Source organism: Spinacia oleracea, chromosome 4 (assembly GCF_020520425.1).
Source record: "Spinacia oleracea cultivar Varoflay chromosome 4, BTI_SOV_V1, whole genome shotgun sequence".
NCBI lineage: Eukaryota > Viridiplantae > Streptophyta > Magnoliopsida > Caryophyllales > Amaranthaceae > Spinacia > Spinacia oleracea.
In genome coordinates this window covers 109,413,615-109,439,602 of record NC_079490.1, presented here as the reverse complement: position 1 = coordinate 109,439,602, position 25,988 = coordinate 109,413,615, and the positions used below count along the sequence as shown (strand labels likewise).

At 37.5% G+C, this 25,988-nt stretch overlaps 1 protein-coding gene and 1 non-coding gene across 5 annotated transcripts; both read right to left on the bottom strand.

Annotated features, from left to right (window-relative positions):
* Positions 1–1,024: 1,024 nt before the first annotated feature.
* LOC110796088 (uncharacterized) lies at positions 1,025–24,914 on the bottom strand. 4 transcript variants are annotated; one of them, XR_008932673.1, is made up of 9 exons: positions 24,455–24,913; positions 20,374–20,508; positions 18,608–18,799; positions 17,660–17,721; positions 17,378–17,535; positions 5,754–5,902; positions 5,524–5,661; positions 3,689–3,782; positions 1,292–1,427 (listed from the first exon to the last, which is right to left on the bottom strand). XR_008932673.1 is itself a non-coding variant. In XM_022001117.2 (8 exons), exons 1-8 carry the CDS (start codon positions 24,803–24,805, stop codon positions 1,242–1,244), a joined length of 1,386 nt encoding a protein of 461 aa, XP_021856809.1. In that variant the 5' UTR covers positions 24,806–24,914; the 3' UTR covers positions 1,025–1,241. The 4 variants fall into 4 exon arrangements, 2 of the variants coding, with proteins under 2 accessions (XP_021856809.1, XP_021856811.1); XR_002535512.2 differs by having other exon boundaries at positions 1,305–1,442; XM_022001117.2 differs by lacking the exon at positions 3,689–3,782 and having other exon boundaries at positions 1,025–1,442; positions 24,455–24,914.
* On the bottom strand, positions 11,164–11,265 carry LOC130460451 (small nucleolar RNA R71). Its single transcript, XR_008920316.1, has one exon. It is a non-coding gene; the product is annotated as a small nucleolar RNA R71 (small nucleolar RNA).
* Positions 24,915–25,988: the final 1,074 nt, after the last annotated feature.

Genomic DNA, 25,988 nt, shown 5'->3' with positions numbered 1-25,988 from the left:
ATTTATTCTTGAATTTTTCCTAGACTTTCCAGGTTCTTGATTTTAGATGGGAATTTTATATTTAGGAAGGTGATATGAATTCATACGGATTCGGGATTTATCATCAATTTTTCGATTGGAAAACATATTTCTTAATTTTTTTTCATGTGTTTTGGTATTCACTTTTCTAATTTTGTATTTTGTATGAGCTTGAAGATGACATTTATTAGATTTTAATGTAAGTTTTAGTATGTGTTCTTTGGGTTTGAGTTTGAGTTTGAGTTATAGGTTCTTTTGGATTGAATTATATGTTCTTTGGGTTTCCACTACACGTCCTATGAGTATTTAGGTTTTATGGGTGTATAATGTTCTACGGGTGCATAGTTTTTTTTCTACTTGATTTTGGAATGTTCTTCTACTTGTTTTACGAATTCTTTGTTTTTTATTCAAGAAGTTGATGATAAGTTTGAATATTTGTTGATAATTTTTTGCAAAAAATATGCTAAATTTATGGGATAATTTGTTATAGGAAAAATTGATTCTAAAAATACAACTTTTAAGCGATCTACTTAAAAATGGATTACTTTTCGTTTAACTAAGAATAACACAACCTTTTAGACCTGTCTTGTTTTAAAGGTCTCCCCTCATAAATGACTTGCTACAATAGGTAATATGAAAACCAACCTCACAAATTAAACATTATTTCTTTATATAATTAACAAGAAGATTAAAAAATATTGTAGCATATTACCTATTTTAGCAAGTTATTATAGAGGAGATCATTTTAAAAGAAGATAGGTCCAAAAGGTTGTGTTATTCTTAGATAAACATAAAGTCATCCCTTTTTAAATAGATCGCTAAAAGGTTGTATTTTTAGAATCAAATTTTCCTTGGTTATATTTTATCAATGTTCTTTGTATTTTGCTTTCACATTCTTCCTATTATTCTTTCTAATTATCCCTTGTGTTCTTTCATTTAAAAACAGGGTGCATGATAAACATTGGATGTCGTATAGCTTACTATTAATGATATTGTTCTTCCCGTAAAAAAAAAAAGGGTCTAATACGAATTGCTTATAAATGTTATAATGAATAATTTACAATTTAGTCATTATCCTTGGAGACTGGAGAGCTCATGCTCCAGGAAAGTGCTCCGAAAATCAGAACACATTTGTAAATGGTTTAGTATTATAAATACACAGAGAACTTTTACAGCTTAGAAAATACAAAAGAATGTAAAATTAAATCATAGGGAGTAGTGTATCAGTTGAGTGATCTGTTTAAAACTGATAATTGACCAGAGTCTCCATTCAATAAAAAAACTTCTAATGGCATGTATGATGAAGAGGATGTAATGGACGAGCTGAATCTGTAAGTTGGCTGAAGAATCTTACTTCCTTTGGCGCATTGAATTGTTAGAAGCCGTGGACCTGTTCTCATCTGCCACACCTGTATCAATGCATTCTATTTCTATTGTTAATAGGAACATATTACAGAAATCCATACAGTTCTCTCAATAAAGAAATGCAATTCAAAGATCTCAACCCCCCACCCAAAGTGCATCCTGCTGAACCCCCAATGGCTTCCCACGAATGTCACAGCAAGGTCAATAATCTTGTCTTATGGGATCATCAATATTACAGAAGATAAGCAATCAGGTCTCAGAAAAGGATACATTCTCTACAAGCCAAGTGTTTGATAACACCTTGGTTCACAAGTAACACAATGAACATCTAGATAAAATGTGTGTGTGTGTGTGTGTGTGTGTGTGTGTGTGTGTGTGTGTGTGTGGATCAAATATAATCTGACAACTTTCGAGAGGCGGGGAGCTCTCCTAGGTGAAACCTCAGGACTGAGGTTCTATGTTCTTGAATGATCTACTCTTATTTATCATCTCAGATTCCCTTGCTTCCTCTCCATTACCAACTTATTCACAAAATACCTCCAATATTTTCTGTAACCAACTCTTATATTGCCCTTATTTCTTGCACTTTGCAAAGGTACATAACAGTATGTGAGGGATTCTGTTGATTTCTTGCACTTTGCTAAGGTAAATAACAGTATGTGAGGGATTCTGTTGATTTCTTGCAGTTTGCAAAGGTAAATAACAGTATGTGAGGGATTCTGTTGATTTCTTGCAGTTTGATCAAGAGGAAAAGCAGCTCAGTAAAAAAATTAGTTAGAACCTCAAAAGGCAGCAATCAAGTTATAGGATAGTGTAATGGACCAACCCACCCCTGACACACATTTTCTTGTATACCAGAGGCGCAACAAAAAGGGGAAAAAAAGCAACAACACTGCAACTGCACCTACTGCAACTGTACCAGAAGGAGGGGCAACCCACAAGGCCGTTGCCACCACCTGACAAGCAAAAGTACAGCAGGGTCATTTAATGCTTGTAAGCAGCCAAGTAGTATAAGTAGAGGAGAAGAGGAAAGAGAAAAGTATTTAGAAAATTGTAAAGAGTTAAGAGATTTGTAACCTAAAGTTACTAACTGAGATTTGTAGCCTAAAGCTACTACTCCTTGTAACCGTTCAGTTTAAGTGCAATCAATCAATCTTCCTTCTTCTATTTATCCTTTTTTGGTTTGGCCTTGTTATTTGGGTGTTTCTGCAATGTTTATTGCATCTGCAGGTGAGAGTAAAGCTAGGGCTTTACGGATAGCAGGCTCAACTCAACGGTCTAAAGTGTACATCATGGAAGGAAAACCAGGTCGTCATTGTCAATGTAAGAGTCATTAACTGTCTCAACTGCTGACAATAGAGAGTTTCCCACTGCTTACAACAAATAATACAAGTACATACCGTTACTAATGCCTTCAACAACACTCACTCTTTGAAAGCCAAAGGGTACAATGTGCACAAAGCAGTAAACCCAATCATCACAGAAAATTGGATTTCCAGATTGAGAAGACATTTGATTCAGCCCATTCTAAATTCTAATGCTCTGAAATTAAGGGGTGTCCTATACCGCATGCTAAGAAAAACGGAATATGACGAAAACATGTCACTCTGCTTTATATTCTCATTGGAAATAAAGTATGTATATTATACCCTACTACTTCCCTATCTTCAACTAAATAAAACCAGGATGAATGTTGTCATAACTTAATCTCCACAAGTACAGAAAGGCATGATACAAAATCAGCAAACTGAAGACTCTCGTCTAGGGCAGAAGATGTCAATGATTAACAGAAGGGGAGGCATTAAAGAAACATCATAGAATGATCATCTGAAGAACAAAAGAAGAGTTTGAAGGTCATGGGATTGGATGTTATGAACATGACGGGGGTATTAAAGAACGGAGGATGAACCACATACTTTGTTTTTTATAAAGGATTGAAAAGTGGCCGGAGCAGAAAAACCTGTCTTGTTAGGTAAATAAAGAAGAGAAGCAGAAAAACTTGTATTGATCATCGGCAAGCAATAACCACATTTACGGGGTCAACCTGCCTAAGCCCCCAAAAGTTCCTCCATACTACATACTCCATACATTGCACATGCTTAATTTTCTCATTATAATGACGCATAAACCAACTATTTTTCTAGTAGGACTAGTTAACAATTTCACAGAAGACTATGAGAGACGACATACTAGCTTCCCTCCCACACAGTTCTTCAGTTTGATACATCTTACATCACCAGAATCATACTGCTACAGAGGCCAGATATTAAAAGTGTCGTCCAATAAACATGTGGCTTTAGCTTACCAAGTGAAATAGTTTGTCACTTTGATGTTTTGAAGGTGGAAATTTCTAAAATCCCCAATACATTTATTCCCAGAAGCTGCCTCTACAATTGTACCTAGCAAAACAAAGCTTGACAAAACTAGATTATTGCTACATACGCTACTATTATGAAGCTAACACGACATTGCGGAAATCTGGAAATACCCACTTCTAAAGTCACACCTATTTTTCAAATTTCAGTTTTACGCATAAACTAGCTCCAAGAATGTTGCAATACGAAACTGTCAACATTCAGCAACGGAGCCAGGATAATGTCGTATCAAGTGTAATTGTGAAATACGAACAAAAATTTAGTGGTGGTTTCAAACAATATTTGAAATATGTAGGTAGGCAACTGGTACTGGGAATTTCGACAAGCATGGAAACTGCATTTGAATGTTATTGAGTAATGCCAATCAATGTGCTTACACTCCAGAGTAAAGCTGTGCACCTCTAACCCTCCCCAGAACCCAATACGACAGAACCTTCAAGCAGTACTATTATTCTCATAGAGCCGAGGTGGGTTTCTAGTACCAAATCAAATCATCAAAGATCTCATTCATACATCAAGAAGGAAAGGGGAGAGGATACTTAAGTACTTGTAGCCCATCATAATTTATAAAATCGAGACTCGTAATGAACTTGTTACATATTTATACAATATCCTATACAAATGTTCATGGTAATGCAACAATGTACCAACACAGCTCACAGCTCATTACTATAAACTCACTTTATGATCTTGCACAAAGCGGGCCATCTGAGCATTTATCTTAGTGCTAACAAAGAACACACTATTATGCATTGGGAATATGGGAGGAGTGCCTTGAGGATAGTCATTATAATCCAGTCAGAGGTAGCTTGAGCAAGAAGATGAAAATCAGTTACAGGAGAAAGAGAGTAGAGAATCAGAGACTATAAATAGGTGGGATTAGAGAGAAAGAATTCATGAAGAGCAACGTTGAGTGTTTCATTTAGGTCTTTTAGTACTCTGGGGGAGAGCAAGCCTCTCAAATGCTTGTGCTTATCTTTTTCTTCCCTGTAATTTCAGTTTTGTCAATCCAATATATTCATGTTCTTCCTTTAGTTTTCTGTCTCAAATTCCTAGTTCACTGCAGAATCTAAGATTAAGTGCATGCTTACGGTCAAGCTCATCTGTGTATCGTTTTGTCAAAATAAAATCATTCAAAACTCATAAAACAAGAACTTTGCAACAAAAGATGAAGTCCAAGTACAATTATCTGCAATTTGGAAATTGAAAATCAAAGTTCATGATTAAATAAAACACACACATAACATGTTTGTCAGGGACTTAGGGTGCAGGACAGTACACATGAGACAGAGTCCTATTCTTCAAATATTAAAAAGGAAGTAAATATTTTATTGATGACATTTTTTGATATCTTAATTATCTCTAAAATGTGGAAAGAGTACCAACTTTCCCAAGCTTCTTGTAATCAGTATTTAATTATTGATGCACTTCACCACTCCACGTCTCCACCCCAAATATTTACCTCCTCCGCGTTCATTTAGTTGCAGCGTCATTGATATTTTATATTGGTATTTAAGAAAAAACATAATCATATGTGATCTTGTTAAATTTGTCTCAATGTACATTTTCAAAATATCTACTTTTTATAATTTTTACAAATTGATAGTTTAACACATTAAAGGTTGAAGTTATGCATGGTAAACAGAAACATTGCAACTAGTACAAAACGAAGGAAGTATTATAGACAGCAGTGAAAAAGTGTCAGGAATTATAAATTCAAGTACAAGATGACTGAAATAAAGGCCGATTTGCCAAATGCCAGTACCTCGATGATTCCTTTTCTAGGAGCATGAATAGCAAGACACAAACAATAATCACTCTTCTTGTACTCGTGGTAAGAAGTTGAAGCAGAGTCTTTCTTAACCAGCATCTCCATGAAAAGACAGTTGGCATCACGATATCCCTGGTATAGGGGAACAATAACATGAAGAGTTATCATTTGAATTTTTGTAAGGACCAATTCAATTGAGGTGTGCGGTGGTGCATAGAACACACCTTCCACAGTCGAACCACAACAAGGGCTTGAGTGTCTAAGAGCAATATCCGACCAAGTGAATCTGTAATAGCAGCCAATGTACCGCTAGGTGACAAGGTCAGCTTCTCTCCTTTTCTTGGTGGATCTTTCAAACAAGTCAGAGAAGCAGCTGTTACATAACATAGCAATGGTTCAGTTTGGGTAAATAAGTTGCAACTCGCACACACAAACAAAAAGACAATGGTGGAAACATAAAACAATGCAACTTGTGATTTAGGGTTAAAAATCCTCTGAAAGGCGATGTATATTCAAGGTTTTGGTGGAAAAAAAAGGTGACACCTTCAGAAAGCTCATACAAACTCATCAACCAGAATAAAAACACAAAAAAAAAAAAAAAAAAAAAAAATTGAGTAAGAACTGTTATGCTTGCCCTCATTTGGGAGTGCAATTCGCAGTCTTACGTTACCATTAGACCAGCATTTCTCCTATTTTCTTTGTTTATTGAAAATTTTCTTATTAAAATGGGCACTGGTAAAACAATACAACATTCACTCTAAGTGGGGATGCAGCCGTGCAGGTAGCATTTCTCAAATAATCTTTTTCCTTTTCTTTTTGTTTAATTTTTTGATAGCATTGCAAACAGGTAATAAGCTGTTAATTGAAAGGAAGCTGAAAAGCATATCAACAAAGCATCTAAGCCAGTTATGAGATATCATTTCCTACATTATACAAAGTATTTCTTAAAGTACAGTCCCAATAACAACAAGATGTAATACTCCAATAAATGAAATTCCTACGTATTCTTTTCCACCTTTACTTAACCTCGTGAAATGCCATGCCAGCTACTCCCTCCATATTTTAATATGAGTTACACTTTACAAAAGCAGCCGTGTTTTAATATGAGTTACACTTTCTATTTATGGTATGCTTTTCTCCTATTTTATTATTTCTTCCTTACCTCATGGTCCTCACTCCCAATTATATTAAACTTTCTCTCCCTCCCATGGTCCCCCACACTTACATCTTCTTTTTCCCACAATAAATAATTCATCCGTTATCTATTTCTAACAATAGATAATTAACCCACTACTCCACTTGCAATTAGTTTACTAAATTCTACTCAAAGTCTCAAACCTCCTAACCTTTGTGCCGTTCAAAGTGTAACTCATTAAAATACGGAGGGAGTACGGCAAACACTATGAAATGTTGGAAAAATTATTGTGGACCTCCTTACTATAAATTTATTTGGATTTTTACACAAAGAAGACAAGTCAAAAAGACATCCTCAAGGTGAACGTCTACATAATCCCTTCGTTCATAATCAAACAATACCTGTGTGCATCATTCATACCTAGATGCATACATCATCTCTATATAAAATGTATTCAATTGCTTAGAATACGTGTTTATAAATTTAGTTATGTACTTAATTTCATATAACACACATGCAATTCCATATATTTGTATTTATTTATGCAAGTAGGAAAATAAAGCAAAAAAATATTAAACCACGTTGCCGATGTTATCAGTGGTGGATCCAAGGGGAGTACAAGGGGTACAGTGACACCCTCATTCCCCATTCCCCGGATCCGCAAAACAAAATATGATAGCAGTTTTTAAAATGGTTTGTGTATATAATTAAAATTTCCTATTAAACCTCACAAAAATAAGGTTATCTCAGTTGGTTAAGTGTGTTATAGGCGTGTTAGATTGTACAAGGAGTGCAGCGTCAAATCTTCTCAACTCATGTTTTTCCCCATTTTTTTCCCCATTGTGTATAGTTGTATCATTTGTAAATTTGTTTCTTTTAGTATTATTCTTTCTCACTCATTTAACTTCAGTCACATAGATATACTCCGTATCATTTTATTTTTGTGATGAATTTCAGTTTTATACATAGCGAAAATTAAATGCATGAGTAAGTATAATTTTTGAAAAACAATTTATGAACACAATGCTAGATATCAGATATGAAGCGAAGTATAATCTTTTACTTCTGTTGATTTTTAATGTGATTTTGATGAGCGACATTTATGTCGCTCTTAGCTTAGGATTTCATGTTAGTTTGTTATGCTTTTTTATAGTTTTTATAGCTTTTTGTGTGATTGTTTTTATAAGTTTCTTTCCATCTTGTGCTTTATAGGTGAATAGAAGGCGGGGAGCGCAGCAGCTATGATGAAAAGTGATGGAAAACAAGTAGAATTGAGCCAAAAACAGGGCTTGTGCGATCGAGTTTGAACTTGTGCGCCCGAACAGAGGAGGGCTGATGGACATCAAGGACTGCAGATTTGTGCGACCGAACGTTCCTTTTTGTTCGGTCGCACAACCTCAAAATTGGAAAACGACCGCACAGGTTATTGTTCGACCGCACAAGAGTTTGTGCCGCCACACAGGTTATGCTGTTCGACCAAATCAAAGCTCAAAGGAGACAAAGGCCAAGAAAACACCATTCGACCGAACAGGCTTTCTTGTTCGGTCGCACATGACGAAGGAATTGTTCTTCGCTGTCTTTGCTCGCACAGGGCTTAAAGTTTGCTCAAAGTTTGCTCGAATGGGTTTCTTATGTTCGGTCGCACAGTGGGTATGTGCGACCGAATGGCTGTGCGGGCTGCTTATTTTCGAATCTCGGCTTCTATTTGGGGAAACTTATAAATAGATTTTGCATTTTTTATTTTAGCGTAGAGTTTTAGTCTATGTTACTCCGACACTCCCCCGGACGGCTGGTGTTGGTGTCGACACGACCCGATCCGCGACACGACGCTCGACACGTGTCCGGGGAGGTGTCGACACCGATGTCGGAAAAGTGTCCGGAATAAAGTGTCGGAATCGGGAGGAGGAAAAAAGGTAGAAAAAAAAATTCAAAATTTGCAAAATATACCTCGTAGGTGGTGACCCTAACTCGTCTTAGCCGAAACCTTAAGCATTAGATCTTGAAGAATTCGAAACCCTAACTCTAGCAATTGAAGGTGGGGGAAGGCGAAAGAGCAAAAATATTGTTAGTGCTTTTGTTGTGGTAGAAAATCCGAGTTGAATGCACTCTTTAATTCTTGTTTTTGTTGAAATTAAATCTTGAGAATCAGCCATAGCCATTGTTTCCGGCGTTCTTTCCTTCCCGTCGTTTTGTTCTGTTTGTTCGGTGCCTTATTTAGTTGGTGGTTTGGTGTCTGACTGCCTAGTGGGCTTTAAAACTTTACCCTTTTTATTTTTCTTTTTTTTTTAAACATTTTTTCTTTAATTAATTAGGTGGGGGAAGTGGGACAATCCCACGTGACTATCTTCCCAGAATTCAAAAAGTCTCATTATTAATCATAAGATTTCTATTGACTCTATTGATTTTTTTATTTTTATTTTTTTTGAGGGAGACTCTATTGATCAAGTAAGCTGTCTTTTCGTGAAAAAAAATTCATTATTCTTTTTTTTTTTCCTTTTAAAGTTTTAATTAATTAGCTGACTTTTTAATTCTGTATTTTTGCATTTTCAGTTTCTCCAGACAATCTATTTTATGTTTAAGGGGTTATATTTTTGAATTTGGATATTATGAGTAACTTTTATATTTTGATTTTTTTAACTTAAACTATTTATGTATTTTTAATAAAAAGTGTCGCTTTTTTTATCCGACACTTTGTATGGGAGCCGTGTCAGAATTCCTGGTCAAGACACTCCTTTGACCGTGTCGGAGTGTCTACAAATATTTGGATCGGAGTGTCCGACACCCCGACACCCGTGTCGGACACGACACCGACACCCGTGTCTGAGTAACATAGGTTTTAGTTTTACATTTTTAGAATCCCAAAAATGGATTTTCAGCATTTCTAGAGAGAGAAACTCTCCTCCATTGAAGCATCAAGTTGTAATTTCTTAAACTCTTCTTCTAATTTCTTGCAATTCAATTCAATTTCTTACTTCTTGCTCTTGTTATGTTGTTGATTGTTCTTTAAATTCCTTTAATTCTTGAATTCTTTTTGCTTTGATTCTTAATTTTCTAGTTGATTGTTCAATTGGTTGTTCTACTCTTTGACTCTCTCTTTCTAATCTTTCAATTTCATGCTTGCTAGCCTAGAATTAATGCATTTCTTAATTTTTAGAATGATTAGTGAGTAGAATTAGGTTAGGGAAAGGGGAGAATCTAGGGGCTTAATTAGGGGAAATTGATGATTGATTGTTGATTGATTAATGTGATTAAATATGATTTGGTGATAGGATATCCATGCCTAATTGAGTGGTAGTTGCAAATGCTATTCGATTAGATTCAATTGGAAGCATAGGTTAGGTTTGGCAAGAGAATGTGAGCCTATCTTGTGTAAGCAAATAGTTGTGCCTATATATGCAAGTTTGTTTAGTCTAGGATTAGGCGAAAGCTCTTCCGTAGATTAGACGCTTAGCGTACCCCATCTGAGAGGTGGCGGGTTCGTCATTTGATGTTATTTGCCTATTCGCCAAGTCGTTGCATGATCATCATTGCTAGATAGTTTAGTTCATTTCCCCCGATTTCCCTAGCCTATCCCCGACTCCCTAACGTTTCCCTATCTTGATTCAATTTCGCTTAATTGTTAGCTTTAGTTTCTTAGTAATAATTCAAACCAATTCTTATTCGAACTAGCTTGATCTCTTAATTCGATAACCACCGTTTCTATGGGACGATCCCTATACTTGTCGCTATAGTCCATATAGCCGGTTAGTTTAGCGGTTTATAAATTTTGTTTGGTTAGGTGAATTTCTATTCAACGACGGAAAAACACCTTATCAAAATGGCGTCGTTGCCGGGGAACGATCGTTGTTATTGAGTTTTGTTGAGACTAGTTTATCATTAGAAAATACAAAAACATTGCATTCTTGCTTAGCTTTCTTTTCCTTGGCAATACTCACGGTTTTCTTGAGTTTGTATGCTTGATAGGGGTCGTGCTCGTCAAAGGACCCTCCATCCTCTTGACCTTGAAATGGAGAGGACACTAAGGACACTAAGGCGTGTTCGAACTAGCTCATCAAGTCACAACCGGTTCGAATCCTTGAGTGTTGGTGTGGAACAAGAAGAGAGTGAGCAAGATTTTGAGACTATGGCGCTCCCGGTTAAGAATTTGGGAATACCGGGGGAATTTGAAGCAACATGCGGTATCCAAGCACCCACAACTAGTGCTAACAACTTCGAGATCAAACCCGCTTTGATCAATTTGGTTCAAAGCCATCCTTTTTGTGGGAAGAGCAACAAGTCACCTCACGAGCACCTCAAACAATTCGAGCACTATAGTGACACAATCAAACACAATGGTGTGACATCGGACTACGTGAGGTTGACATTGTTTCGTTTCTCTCTCCTTGGGCGAGCTAGTGATTGGCTTGACAAGGAGGTCAAGCCCAACTCACTTCGCACTTGGAACGAGGTGACTAGTGCGTTCTTGAGCAAGTTTTACTCGCATGGGAAGACGACGGAATATCGCCATAAAATTCAATCCTTTGAACAAAGGCGAGACGAGTCACTTTTCGAAGCTTGGGATCGTTTTAAAGAGTACCAAAGGAGTGCCCTCATCATGGGATCCCTAAATGGTTGTTGCTTCAAACCTTCTACTTGGGGTTGAGCCCAAGTTCAAAGACAAGCCTTGATGCGGGCGCGGGAGGTCCCATCATGAACAAGACCGAAGATCAAATTGAAGAGATAATTGAGGACGTGGTCCAAAATTATCAAGCTTGGCACGTTGGTGGAAGGGACTATGATGGCAAGGGAAGGAATGATGATGGTAAAGGATCGGTCTATGCTATGGAGCAAGCTAGGATCATTGAGAAGCTTAGCTCGCGATTGGAGAAGCTTGAAAGCACACCAAGCCAACCGCCATCACCATCTACAATTCCACCTCCTTCGGCCACTCTTCTCACTAAGGGGAAGAGCAAGGTTAGTTTTTGTGACACTATGCCTCCGGGCACTTCTTTTTGTGATAATGGCCAAGATTATGGTCACTTCCCCAATGCATGTACCTTGGTTCATAATGTGTCTTTTGTGGATTATGGCACTTCATATGAAGGTGATTTTGATGTGGAATATGCTCATGCCTTGAATGAGAGGTCTAGAAATGATAACCCCAATAATCAAAATTTGGGTAGGCAACCTAGAGGCCCCCCTATGTATGGTTCCCACCAAGGCTATGGCCAAGGAAGTGGGTATGATAGCCAAAACCGAGGTGGCTAAAGAGCACAAGGCTATCAAAGCCAAGCGCCCTATGGTCAACCTGAAGGTTTTGGCAATCAAGGCCAATACAATCAAGGTAGTTATAATCCCAACCATCAAGGTGGAGGGGGTTACAACTACTCTTATGGGCAATTTAGGGGTGCCTCTAGTGGGGGTTATCCTTTGAACTCGGGAGGTCCATATAGTGCGTCTCAATTTCCACCTCCCGGATTCAATGGACCAAGGACCTTTGGCAACCAATATCAATCAAACCTTAGTGGTTATGGCAATGCACCTCCACCACTCCCGCCTCTCAAGTCTAATCTTGAGGCTCTCATGGAGTCGTTTGTGGGGGCGCAAGCCAAGAAGAATGTCGAGTTTGAGGATGGATTCAAACAATCCAACACTCACTTGAAAATAATTGAGACCTAACTAGCACAACTTGCTAGCACCATCAAAGAGCAACAAGTGCATACAAGTCTTCCACCCCAAGGCCAACCTCCTAAGCAAATGTATGCAATTATGACAAGGAGTGGGAAGACTTTAGATGATGGTGCTACGCATGTTGAAGCTCCTTGCTCTAGGGGTGAGAATTCTAAGGGAAATGAGTATTCGGACCGTGATGTGGCGGACCAAACCAAGTCTTCCTAGGCGTAGGATTGCCTTGCTCATACACCTCTTACCATTACATGCCGAAGTGAGTGACCCCACATCATCAAGGTCCATCCCGAATGTGTCGGGAATGGTGATGACGTCATCATAGGAATCGCCTAGCACAAAGGAGCTCTCGTGTATATACTTCTTGACTTTCCTATCAATCTCAAAATCACACTTAAGAACACAAGGATTGTTAGAAGTATTAGCACAAGAATGATTGTGCTCAACACAAGCAAGAGTGTCAACTTTCATACAACTACTCATCTTAGAGCAACAATGATCATCAATAGCAAGCTTGAAACTAGCCTTGGCGTCTCCCGCCTTCAAAGTGATAAGGCCACCTTGAACATCGATGAGAGCACCCGCCGTAGCCGAGAATGGCCTCCCTAAAATAATAGGGGTATGGGCATCTTCATCGATATCCAAGACAATGAAGTCAACAAGAAAAGTCAACTTCCCTATCACAAGGGGAACATCATCAACCCTACCCAATGGGAACATAACCGAGCGATCGGCTAATTGCAAGGACATAGGGGTAGGGGTGAGATCGCCAAGACTATGTTTCTCATATATTTTGAACGGCAAAATACTTACACTCGCCCCCAAATCACATAGAGCGTTGTCAAACCTAAGCTCTTGGATGCTACAAGGTATCGACAAGCTCCCGGGATCCTTGAGCTTTGGGGGGAAAGGCTCGAAATCAAAGCACTACAATGCTCCGTTAGGTGCACGGTTTCATTAGTGTCACAAGTCCTTTTGCCGCTCAAAATGTCTCTCATGAACCGAGAATAATGTGGCATTTGCTTAAGCGCCTCGGTGAAAGACAATGACACATATAGCTTGCTAATTGTTTCCCAAAACTTATGAAATTGATCATCAAGCTTTTTACCGGCAAATCTTTGAGGGTAGGGGGAGGAGGAATTGGGAGAGGAGGAAGAGTAGTCTCCTTCGACTTATCACCATCACTCATGTCGTCGACATGAGACTTCTCTTCCGCCACATCACGGTCGGAAGACTTATTTCCCTTAGAATTCTCACCCCTAGAGCAAGGAGCTTCAACATGTGTAGCACCATCATCTAAAGTCTTCCCACTCCTTGTCATAATTGCATACATTTGCTTAGGAGGTTGACCTTGGGGTGGGAGACTTGTATGCACTTGTTGCTCTTTGATGGTGCTAGCAAGTTGTGCTAGTTGGGTCTCAATCATTTTCAAGTGAGTGTTGGATTGTTTGAATCCATCCTCAAACTCGACATTCTTCTTGGCTTGCGCCCCCACAAACGACTCCATAAGAGCCTCAAGATTAGACTTGAGAGGCGGGAGTGGTGGAGGTGCATTGCCATAACCACTAAGGTTTGATTGATATTGGTTGTCAAAGGTCCTTGGTCCATTGAATCCGGGAGGTGGAAATTGAGACGCACCATATGGACCTCCCGAGTTCAAAGGATAACCCCCACTAGAGGCACCCCGAAATTGCCCATAAGAGTAGTTGTAACCCCCTCCACCTTGATGGTTGGGATTATAACTACCTTGATTGTATTGGCCTTGATTGCCAAAACCTTCAGGTTGACCATAGGGCGCTTGGCTTTGATAGCCTTGTGCTCTATAGCCACCTCGGTTTTGGCTATCATACCCACTTCCTTGGCCATAGCCTTGGTGGGAACCTAGCCAAATTTTGATTATTGGGGTTATCATTTCTAGACCTCTCATTCAAGGCATGAGCATATTCCACATCAAAATCACCTTCATATGAATGGCCATAATCCACAAAAGACACATTATGAACCAAGGGACATGCATTGGGGAAACTCAATAACAACGACCGTTCCCCGTGCCATTTTAACTTCAGTCACATAGATATACTCCGTATCATTTTATTTTTGTGATGAATTTCAGTTTTATACATAGCGAAAATTAAATGCATGAGTAAGTATAATTTTTAAAAAACAATTTATGAACACAATGCTAGATATCAGATATGAAGCGAAGTATAATCTTTTACTTCTGTTGATTTTTAATGTGATTTCAATTTCATCAATGGTTCTATACTTCTATGTCCATTGTTTACTACTCCCCTATGAAGTACGGGTACGGCCCCCAGGTACCGTCGGGTACGGTACGGGTACGGCCCAAAAACGTACCGGGGCGAATCTGAAAATTGGGTACGCGGGTTGGAAATGGGTACGGTTGGATTCGTTTTTGGAGACGGGTGGGTACGTTTTTGGGGGTTGAATTAGCATTTTCAGAGGTTCTATGGTGCTGAGAAGCCCAAATTCATTAATTAGGGTTTTATTTTCAAACTCACCAAATTGGTCACCTGCGTCATTGGTAAGTGGTTGTTGGTCGTCGCCGACTCGCCGCCGGTCGCCTCACAGTCTCACCGGTCGCCGCCGCCGGTTGTCTCATCGCCCGTTCTTCCTGTTCGCCGCTTCGAGGAAGCTTCGATGAAGTCGAAGTTCTCTTCGAGAGTTCGAGGAAGCTTCGAGGAAGTCGCCGCCTCGCCGGTTCTTCTTCTACGCCGTCGTCTTCTCCATGTCTCCCTCAATCCCTCGCCGGCGATGAGTATTGATTAACCTTCTCTGTTTTTTTTGGCTTTTTCTTATTGAGGGAGAAAGGCTGGAATCCTCGTTATTTTGTTTGTTTGTTATTGTTTTTTTTTTTCTGTTTTTTTTTTGGGTGGGTGAGTAGGAATACAGTTGTCACCCACTAAAGTAAAATTTTAATGTCTCTAGTTTTGTTAAAGGGAAACTATCTTTATTTGTTGAGTAATATATGCTTAAACTGATATATTTCCATTTAATTTACATGATCAGACCTAGAGACATTACGTGATAAGTATGAAACATTATTCTTTAATAATCTAATTTTAATTGTGATTGAAATAATGTAAATTAATAAGCTTATTTCCATTTAATTTACAAAAACTAAATTTAAGGTAATATATTATACATTAAATGTATTATATTTATTTATTTATTTATTTAACTTTTGCCGAATCCGAGCCGTACCCGTTTTTAGAAATTTTGATTTTGCCGTTTTCTGTCCCCGTACCCGTCCCCGTATCCGTATCGGTGCTACTTAGCTACTCCCTCTATTTTTTTAATTGTTCTATTGTTTATCGGAGATGCTCAAAGACTAATAAAATGGTAGATAATACAAGTGAAGTGAATGGTAAGTTTAGATTTTAATTATTAGGACCAAAATATTATACCAAATGTAAATTTGACCCTCTTTTTATACCGATATTAGACCCTTTTTTGGACCTTTTTTAACAGAATTGGACCCAAATTTTTATTTTTTTATCATAGAATATAGAAATTTGTATTCATACCCCCGTTTCGAAAATTCTAGATCCGCCACTGAGTGTTATCTACTTTTCAAAAAACCTATTAATCTATAGTCCTGTTTTGAAAGATCTCATCTTCTTAACTTTTTGTTGATGGTGAATTGCATTCTTCTAAAAATTAAAACTTTAAAATAAGACCAGAAAATCCCAAAGACACAGAACTCCGTTGAACTTGTAAATAGATAAGTTTATACTCCCTTCATTGTAAATGAACTTCACGCTTTCCATTTTGAGGAGTCCCGTAAAAGAATCCATTCTTCTTTCTCACAGTTAATTTTTCCTTTTCTCTCTTTCCATCCCATCAATATTATTCTCTTTTCCGAAACTTTCTACAACCCTTCTTCTCTCTTCACCCACTTTCAATTTTTTATTTAACATTTAACAACTATACTTAACTTGCATTTCATTCTAATGTGTGAACTTCATTTTGGGACAGAGGGAATGAATGAAACAAAGTCAAAGCTAGATATTCGGCAGGGATGGTTGGCAATCAGCAGCAAATCTAAGACTAGAGAAAGCTTTTGCATCCTTCTTATAATTACAGGTACGAGGTATCATCTAATCATCTAGTTCACCTTCCTTTTTGTTCCACTTTAGAGCCTCGTTTCTTCTCTGATCATAGAATAAAGTTCAAACGACCTTTTAAAGTACTCACTCAGTCTAAAAATAATGTCATATTCCCAACCCCTCCATAGATAAAATTTCGACACAGCCTTACCAAAAGATCTTTCATAATAGTAGGACCCCTTGCATATTTCCCCAATTACTTAATCTCAGTGAGGTGACAACTTTTTCTGGTTATCTCAAAAAAGAATATGCGACTAATATATCGAAAGATTCATAACAAAGTAAGTATATCACTGGAAACTGACATATTTGGTCAAGGTCAACAGCTCCAACCTTGTCTATGACTACTTACAGCACCATACATATATTCCCCCCACCCCCCAGGCCCCAGGCCCCAGCATAAAAAGTGGCTAACCCTGGTTCATAGTTTTACTCCCTAGTCTCCTTTACCTTTCCTTGGTCTATCAAAGTTCCCCACTGTATTTTAACACTTCAAAATGTCCGTTTGATAACATAGAATACATAAAACCAGAGTTTGGGGAGATTTTTTTGCTGAGAAAAGCAATTATGAAGTGGAACATTCCAGCTTAATTTAGTTAGCTAATTACCTGTGAGAATGATTTAGGTCCTCATACAAAGCAAATTTCTAGAAAATCCTAACGCATATGAATACCACTAGACTAGGAATTTGTGGGAAATTATAAATACAGTATTAGCAATAAAGCATGATCCAGACTTTTACTGTTGCAAAATAAAAGTACATTTGTTTACAGTAAACAAGGGCCAAGGTTTAAGGTGCCAGCATAGTTACTGAGATTGAAAACTCAATTTCAAGCCTCCCTTTTAACTAATTTGCATCTTGTACCCATTTGCATGATTTGAGAAATTTTGCGTAAAAAGAAAAAACAGGGTGTTCTACCTCGAGCAAATGGCTGAGGCTTTGGTTCAGATTTCTTTGGAGATGATCTGTCACTTCTCCATAACAATTTGGAGAATGAAGCTATAGTTGAAAATGTTGCAGGAACAACTTTTGATAGGATGGCACCAACAAGTGACCTATTCTTGTCTTCTGAAAGCCTGTGTGATAAACAAAGATAATACAGCAGTAGTTGGCGAATCGAAGCTGAATAAACAAGCATCTAACACACTAAAATGCAAGGAGATGGTGGCATAGGAGATGAAAGAGACTGTAAAAGTATACCTGTATGCTGAAATGACAGCATCATTGCCGATTGTAACTGCACGGTAATAGCGCTGGCTTGACTGCTCAACAATAAAAGCAGCTGAATTCAAGTACCAGAATAACTTCAGATAGCTTCCATAAAACATGGATATTTAAAGAGCAACAACAAAAACTGTATCTTTTATTCCATAGAGAACTTGAAGTGAGAGAACATTTATCAAGAATCGAAAGCCCCTGGAATGGAACCTTAAGATATAAGTATTCAAGTGAAATGCACACCCTGGAATCTTAAATAAATATGAACACTCCCGCACAACTGATCTAACTCATAAATGCCTCCAGACAACCTTCTCAAACATTGGGATCGAATTACTGTCTTATTCAGTGCTCTAAAGCCCAGTTTAATACTAACAAGTGCAAACAATCCATATGCTGATTGTGGACGCAAAGAGAGGAGATTAAATAGGAGGGTGAGATGGAAAGTTTCAACATAGAGATAGAAGAGTATTAGGCACAGGGCTGGAATTGTGTTTGGTAAGGTTCATGAGCAGTTGTTGTTTAAGCATCTAAACATTAGCTCGTCATCCTATCCGACAGGAGTGCTAATTGCTAAGGTGTGCCTATTGTAATTCAGATGAAAACACAAATCCACGGAAGTACTTTTCCCCCATTAAACATGCAAAACAGATGTATTATTCCTCCACAAGGAGATGGTTAGAGGTAAAAATATAACAATATATGTAAGACTATCATTTACAGTAGTAGAATAAGGTCGGATTTGGAGATCAGGATATATAATGATTATGAGTGTACTTCAACACCTAAGGAGACCATAAAAGATAAAGTAGTTTTGCAGGAGAAGAACAAATAAAACAGCAGAGAAATAGAAAAGATCCAACCACCCATAATCTACTGATTCCACTAAGCAACCATCATAAGATCCAATGGAAACTAGTAAGGCAGTACCTCAAAATCCATTAATGGAGGTGGCATAACGCCTGTGATTGCTGCATCAGCACAAGCTCCATATTTGTTAACACTCCACAGCTGGTAAGGAACTCTCTCAAAAGAATCCTCAAAATCATCCAAATCTCTTTTCTTCCTCTTTTGATCCCAAAAGTTTGTTTGTGTTTCTCGAAACCATCGCCGTAACATATCCTACATCACAAAAATGAGGGTAAGATCAACTGATAGTCTGAAAGGCATAGGATAAAAACATCAACTGAAAGTCAGAGAAAAAAATGATCAGAAAATCACAAAAGTGAAGACTTCGGAAATCAGTACTATCTCTGTATGAAATGATTAATAGTGGGAGAGAAATATCATGAATTCCAATCAGCTTGGATAAATCTTAATTTCAACATTCTACCCACATACCCTCACACGAAACAAGCAAAGAGGAGATAATAGAGGGAAAAAAGAGGTCAATATACATATTGCTGCTACTAGGTGTTAATGCCCTTAATGGGCCTAGCTGGCTTGTACATAATTATAGCTATGCTCAAACTTTTCATGAGAAAGCACCACTGATATCAACTTGAGAACTCATGAAATAACCAAAATATTTTTTGGTTATTTCATTTTACATGTTACTCAGTATAACATTTACTTTAAAATTAAAAGTAAAGATTTGTAGAATATTGGAGAGAAGCTCAAAAGATAATGCATAAGTTTGTGGAAATATTATAGCATAACAGAAGTAAAAACTTGGAACTTTAGTTGAGTTTTAAGATAACTTAAACTTGAATATTTTTAAGCTTGAAAAAGCTCGAGACTCAGCTCGAAGTCAAATGCTAGTGTCGAGCCAAGCCTCATCCTCTCGTTAACACCCCTGGGTACTACAAGTGACGGAAGTACGGAACTCCTAGTTTCCAAGACCAGAGATAAACAGTGATAAGATGCAAACCAGTGGTGGATCCACAAATCTTTTACATAGGCTCTTTATTACAATTGAAAATATCATACAATATATGATATCCTTCAACAATAACAAAAAGTTAGGGGTGTGATTACTGATTAGCACCTGAAAATATGACAAATAAGATAATTTCTATTACTTTTGTATTGATATGAACAACAAACTAAATAGTAAATGATCCGACTGAGTACAAACAAACAATAAGTCAACAAAGTTTGAAATCTCAAATAGAGCTGAAAATGGAAGCTCTTCATTTTGCAAAGGTGCAGCACAAAGCACAAACAAGATAAAGCCGTAATAACACTTAGTAGCTGCTGCAGTCAGTCGATGGGCATGAGCCCAGCTGTCACAGAATTGAATTTCCAATTGGGTTCAGCTGTTAGCTAAATTTTTTTAGGAATACTAATTTTATCTCTACAGCTAAACTAGGCAATAAATTGCATTAAGTTTATGAGCCTTTACTAGGGTATTGCAGTCTAGTCCACTAAAAGTTACAACACCTATCAGCCACCTCATTCTGGTTTTTTAAGTATTCAGTTCCTTTTTTCCTTTACAGGTGACTTGTTGTATTTAGTTTTTAAGAGGTATTTTTTTACCAGTGTAGAAGGAAACATGACAAGCTCCCAGTTAGAAAAGCAATTCACAGTGTATACCAAGGGAGTGACGGATAAGGAGGCCTATTTCAATGGAAATAGACGTATAGGAAAAGGAGAACAAAGTAGGCCAAAACAGTTCTTTAGACATCTCCATTATAGAAATTGGACAATAGAAAGCATACTTAAACTTTAGAATTATTACAGTGAAGACCAATCACCTGCAAATCAGATCCATCAAAACGTGCTATCACTCCATTCATAACAATGCAAACCTCCTCATTTGATATATCTTGTGAAATATCTCTCTTTGTCCCACGAACCCGAAGCTTCAAGATCCGTGTAGGATATATTATCTAAACAGAAACATGAGCAGATAATTTGTCACTGAAATAAGCTTAAGTACTTAAAATTTATCATTAACCTGCATCAAAAGGCAGGCACAAAAATGGAATGGGTCAACGGTATAAGTAAAGAGGAAATGCGTAAGAATAATAATCCATGATTTCAATTTTAAGCGTTTGCAATCAAATACACATAAACCATGCTTTCCATATGACCAAGTTTGTTAAACAGCCTGCAAGATTGTACATACTACCACAAATGGAGCAGGACGAGCATTTCAGCTACGAATGTCACCAAACAGCCACAAGTTGCTGCCTAAAGGGAAATTAAATTTTAACGCTAAAACAAGGGTGAATATAAATTAGTAACACTGTAACAACGGTCCAGACATGCCAAGAACAGCCCTCTAAACAATTAAACATCATAAACATGAGTTGTGCATGATCTGAAAGAAGAACACAGAACTCGTGTAGCTGTGTAAGACTTCTTCTATATTATCAAAGCAATGTAAAAAAATAAATATGCCAAATTCTCCTCCAACGCTAAAAATAACTTATGCATGGCTCTTATGAACCTAATACGAAGAAATAGTAAATGATTTGTGACTTACTGATTTGCAGTTCAGGGATGCTACTACCCATCACAAGTTTTCGTCAGTGAGGGACCGTCAAACAGTCCACTCCAAAATTTTCCATTCTAGTCCATTCAAATCCAAATAATAAAAGATCTGTGACTTACTGGTATGCAGTTCAGATATGCTAGTACACATCATAAGTTCTCGTCAGTGAAGGACAGTCAAACAGTCCACTCCAAACCTTATCCATTCTAGTCCATTCAAATCTAACTATTTTGGGCTTGATTTTGGAATTCATACAAACCTTACAGAGTTACACCCATCCTACAAGGGACCATCAATGAATTTTTCAACACAAAAAGACCAAATCTTGAATCCATGAGAGAATGTTCCATTCACCACAACGCTTCCTAATTAATAGGGAAGGCCAAGCAGTCCAGGGAAGGAGAAACCACTCCTACCAGTCCTCAACCCAACAAAATGTGCTTCTTTTTTCATATTTCTTCCAACTAATACTTCAAAGTTGAACTCATTAAACCATTAACTCTATGGGTTTCATAATAATTCCAAATTTCAAGGCTTAAACTGAATTAAGCAAACCATCGAGTGTAGACTGTAGAACAATAGAGGGTAATCGCAGATCACTCACTTCGTAAGGTAGCAACAATACTGCATTGGCCATAGAATCAACAATTTCTAGACTTATAGGCTTTCCTATCTATGATCAATTCGCAATACAGGCAATAACAGAAGAAAGGAAATCAACGCATTGTATCCCAATGTCAACTACACAAATAAAATTATAAGAGCAAGATTAACGCTCGTCTGAGCTAAGATTTCCAATTCAGATTTTTATTAATTTTTATTATTTTTCAATTTATCTGATTCTTGTCGAGACCCTTTCAGACTTGCTTTTTTCACTTCACCCCTCGAACTTATTCAAGACTTCTCAAAGTTGTAAAAAATAATAAAATAAAAAATGTATAAAATAATAATTAAGATAGAATTTACTGTTTAAACGTCTTGGATATTCCAGACTCTTGCTCAGACTTTTGTCATACTCTCCCACTTAAATGGAAGGTCTTAGGTTAATACTTAATAAAACTATTGCTCAGACCAGCGTTAATCTTGCTCTAAAGACTACAATAGCGCCCACAACAACAACAACAACAACAAAGTCTTAGTCCCAAAATGATTTGGGGTCGGCTAACATGAATCGTCGTAGGAGATCGTCATTGTGACCAAATAAAACCAGAAAAGAGGGGGAAGTTAAAGGAATAAACAAGGAAGAGGAAGAAAGTGGGATTAATGAAAGTAAGATAAGAGGAAAATATATATATTTATTTATATATGAATATATTACATAAAAATATTATAAGGGATACTAAAAATAAATAAAGTTTAAAATAAATATAAGTAAAATAAGCACATTTCAAAATAGCATTATAAAAAATAAAAATAAAAAGTAAAAGTAAGAGAGTCAAAATGGAAGACGTATAAGTCAAATGAATTCATCAGCGTATATTCTCTCCCTCCACTCTCTCCTATCCAACGCCACATTCTCCTCAATCCCAAGTAGGCTTATATCGTGCTCAATCACCTTGCTCCAAGTTTTCTTAGGTCTTCCCCTACCCCCTTGCAATTCTATCACTTTGCCACTTGATCTTCTGCTTACATGCCCAAACCATCTTAAACGATTTTCAATCATCTTAAACTCAATCGCTGCAACCCCTACTTTCTTCCTAATAATCTCATTCCTCAAACGATCCTTTCTTGTATGCCCACACATCCAACGTAACATGTGTATCTCCGCCACATTCATCTTACGCACGTGACAATGTTTCACTGCCCAACATTTTGTGTCGTATAACAACGTCGGTCGGATTGTCGTGTGGTATAATTTCCCCTTCAATCTATGACTCGTAAAACCTATTTACTTCCTTTCCATGAAGTAGAAGATGGTCTTCCCGTTGTCGTCTCGTTATCGCTTTTGGGTCAATTGAAAACAACATCTCTGCAATTGCAGGGGAAAGGTTGCGTACACCCGATTGGCCGACCCCCCCTTACCCCGCTTCTTGCGGGAGCCTCTTTGAGGCAATGGGGGTAATGATAATGAATGAATGAATTCGTCCATGACTATAGCAAAAAGAAACGGGCTAATTGCGGAACCTTGATGCACTCCAATTGTAATAGGAAATTCTTCGGTCTTACCAACACTAGTACGCACACTCGTGCTAACTCCCTCATACATGTCATTGATGATATCAATATACTTCTTTGCGATTTCTTTCCTACTTAATGTCCCCAAAGAATTTCCTTCGGTACTTTATCATATGCCTTCTCCAAATCAATGAAAAACATATGTAAATCATTTTTCTTATCTCGATAATTCTCCATTAGTGCCTTATAAGATGGATGGCCTCCATAGTCGATCTCTCAAGCATAAATCATAACTGGTTTTCCGAAATCTTCACAGTTCTCCTTAATCTTTGGTCAATAATCCGCTCCTAAAGTTTCATAGTATGACTCATTAGTTTAATTCCTCGTAAGTTGGAACAACCTGCACATCACCCTTATTCTTGTACAAGGGGATGATAGTACTTTTCCTCCACTCTACTGGCATCCTATTACTCTCAAGCATAAATCAAAACTGGTTCTCCGAAATCTTCATAGTTCTCCTTAATCTTTGGTCAATAATCCGCTCCCAAAGTTTCATAGTATGACTCATTAGTTTAATTCCTCGATAGTTGGAACAACCTCCACATCACCCTTATTCTTGTACAAGTGGATGATAGTACTTTTCCTTCACTCTAATGGCATCCTATCCCTTCTCCAAATCTTGTTGAAAAGAGTTGTTAACCATACATCCTCTCTCTCCCAAGCATCTCTAGACTTCGATAGGTATGCCATCGGACCCCACTACCCTCTTGCGTCCCATCTTTTTCAATGTCATTTCAACTTCTCCTTTGAATTCTTCGCATAAAGTCTAGGTTACAATAGCGCCCACCCATCAACTAAATTCCCATGTGATCGAATCTCGTCTATATCTCTGCCCTTTGCAGCTCCCTATGCTCTTGAAAAATATATATATATATATATATATATATATATATATATATATATATATATATATATATATATATATATATATATATATATATATATATATACCCCAAAATAACATGCAACCATGAACCACAACCCCTCGTGAAAGAATCTCGTCCGAATCACCCCGGCTCCCTGCACACCCAAAAAAATCACTCCGCCCCCCTCCCCCGAATCAAAATTTGCAAAATTGACGGATGTAGAAACCCCAATTTAAATCACAAACAAAATCAATAAAAAAAGTAGGAAAATCAAAGAGAAAAGAGAGAGAAATTGACCTGTTTATGGATCAAACCACCATCCAAAGAATAAATCAACAAATACCCAGAAGAAATCCCAACAGCAAGAACACGAATATCATCAAAAACAAGCCATTCAATGGCGGTAATGTACTCAGCATCGATGGGAGAAAGCTCAGGGTGGATCTTAACCTTAATATTATCAAAGGGATCATCGGACCATCCGAAGATAAGGATCAATGATTTGTTAGAAAGAGCGATAGAGTGAGTGTCGAGTGCAGAGAGAATAGAGGGGTTGTTTATGAGCCAGAATTCTGTGCCTGCGCCCAATTCGCTAAGCTCGTCGCATGCTATGCAGCCAAGTGGGGTTGTGTGGTTTCGTCTCGCCATGCGAAGGGGTCGACCATGGAGGAGGAGAAACAGAGAAGTTTAGAAAATGCAGACACTCAGACAGGGGCAAAGAAGAGAAAATCCCATTTATTTATTTATTTTGATTCATAAGTGGAAGCCGTGCTTCAAAAGAGTGAAAAATACAATGTTCGAATTCTGTAAATTCATAAGGTGGGATTTTACCTTTTTTTTTTGAGAGGGAAGTAGGTGGTATTTTACCTAAATACATACAGAATAACTTAAAATTACTTAAATATTATTATTCCTATATTATCCTTGTTTTAATCTACTTTTTCCATCCAAAAGCTATATAATCAGTCTTATATTCAATGACTTGTAAATTAATAACTCTAAAATCTTGAAATCGATGGATAATGGTGAATTCCACAACGAGACTATTTTATAGTTGTAATATTTACAAAGAATTTTGCTGAAAATTCTCACCGGACTCATATTGTCGAATAAAGATAAAACGAACCCGCTTAAAAATAACAATCGTTGGATGTTGTATGCGGTGACCATGACTTATTGATTATATCAATTTTATTTAGCTAGCTTGATGTTGACGCATTCATGGGATTAGTACTCATCAGTATACATTTAACATATTAGTATCCATTTGGGTACAACAAACAACTCTTATACGGCGTAGTAATTTCATACATGAGATTTTCATGATGCGCCCATTTTCATAGAAGGGATGAACAATATATTTGTGATTTACTAAATCATTCTCATTATAGCAGTATTTATTCTGAATATTATACAGAGTCATTCAGTTAGTAGGAAGATAAATTCGGATGGAAAAGTGGACATGCTGCAAACACTGCACAATCTGAATGTAGGTAAGATCGTTGTACATTAATGGAAAATGTACTATTTTCTGCAAACAATGCATAATCTGAGTAAAGGTATATGGTTGACCCTTCTTAATCTGCCTATTTGAAGCAACAACTTAACCATCTTCTTCATCCCATTCACCCATGACCTGTTGCCGGAAATAATTTTCGGAACCCTTGATTGACTGCCGGCAAATAATCCTAGTACCATAGACCCTCCACCGGTACCGATTTCAAAAAACTATAACTAATTACCGGGTAAAACATCAGGAACCTATAAGACACTACCACTTAAAATTTCTGAAACCCAACAAGCACCACCGGAAGAAACACACGGAAGTCAT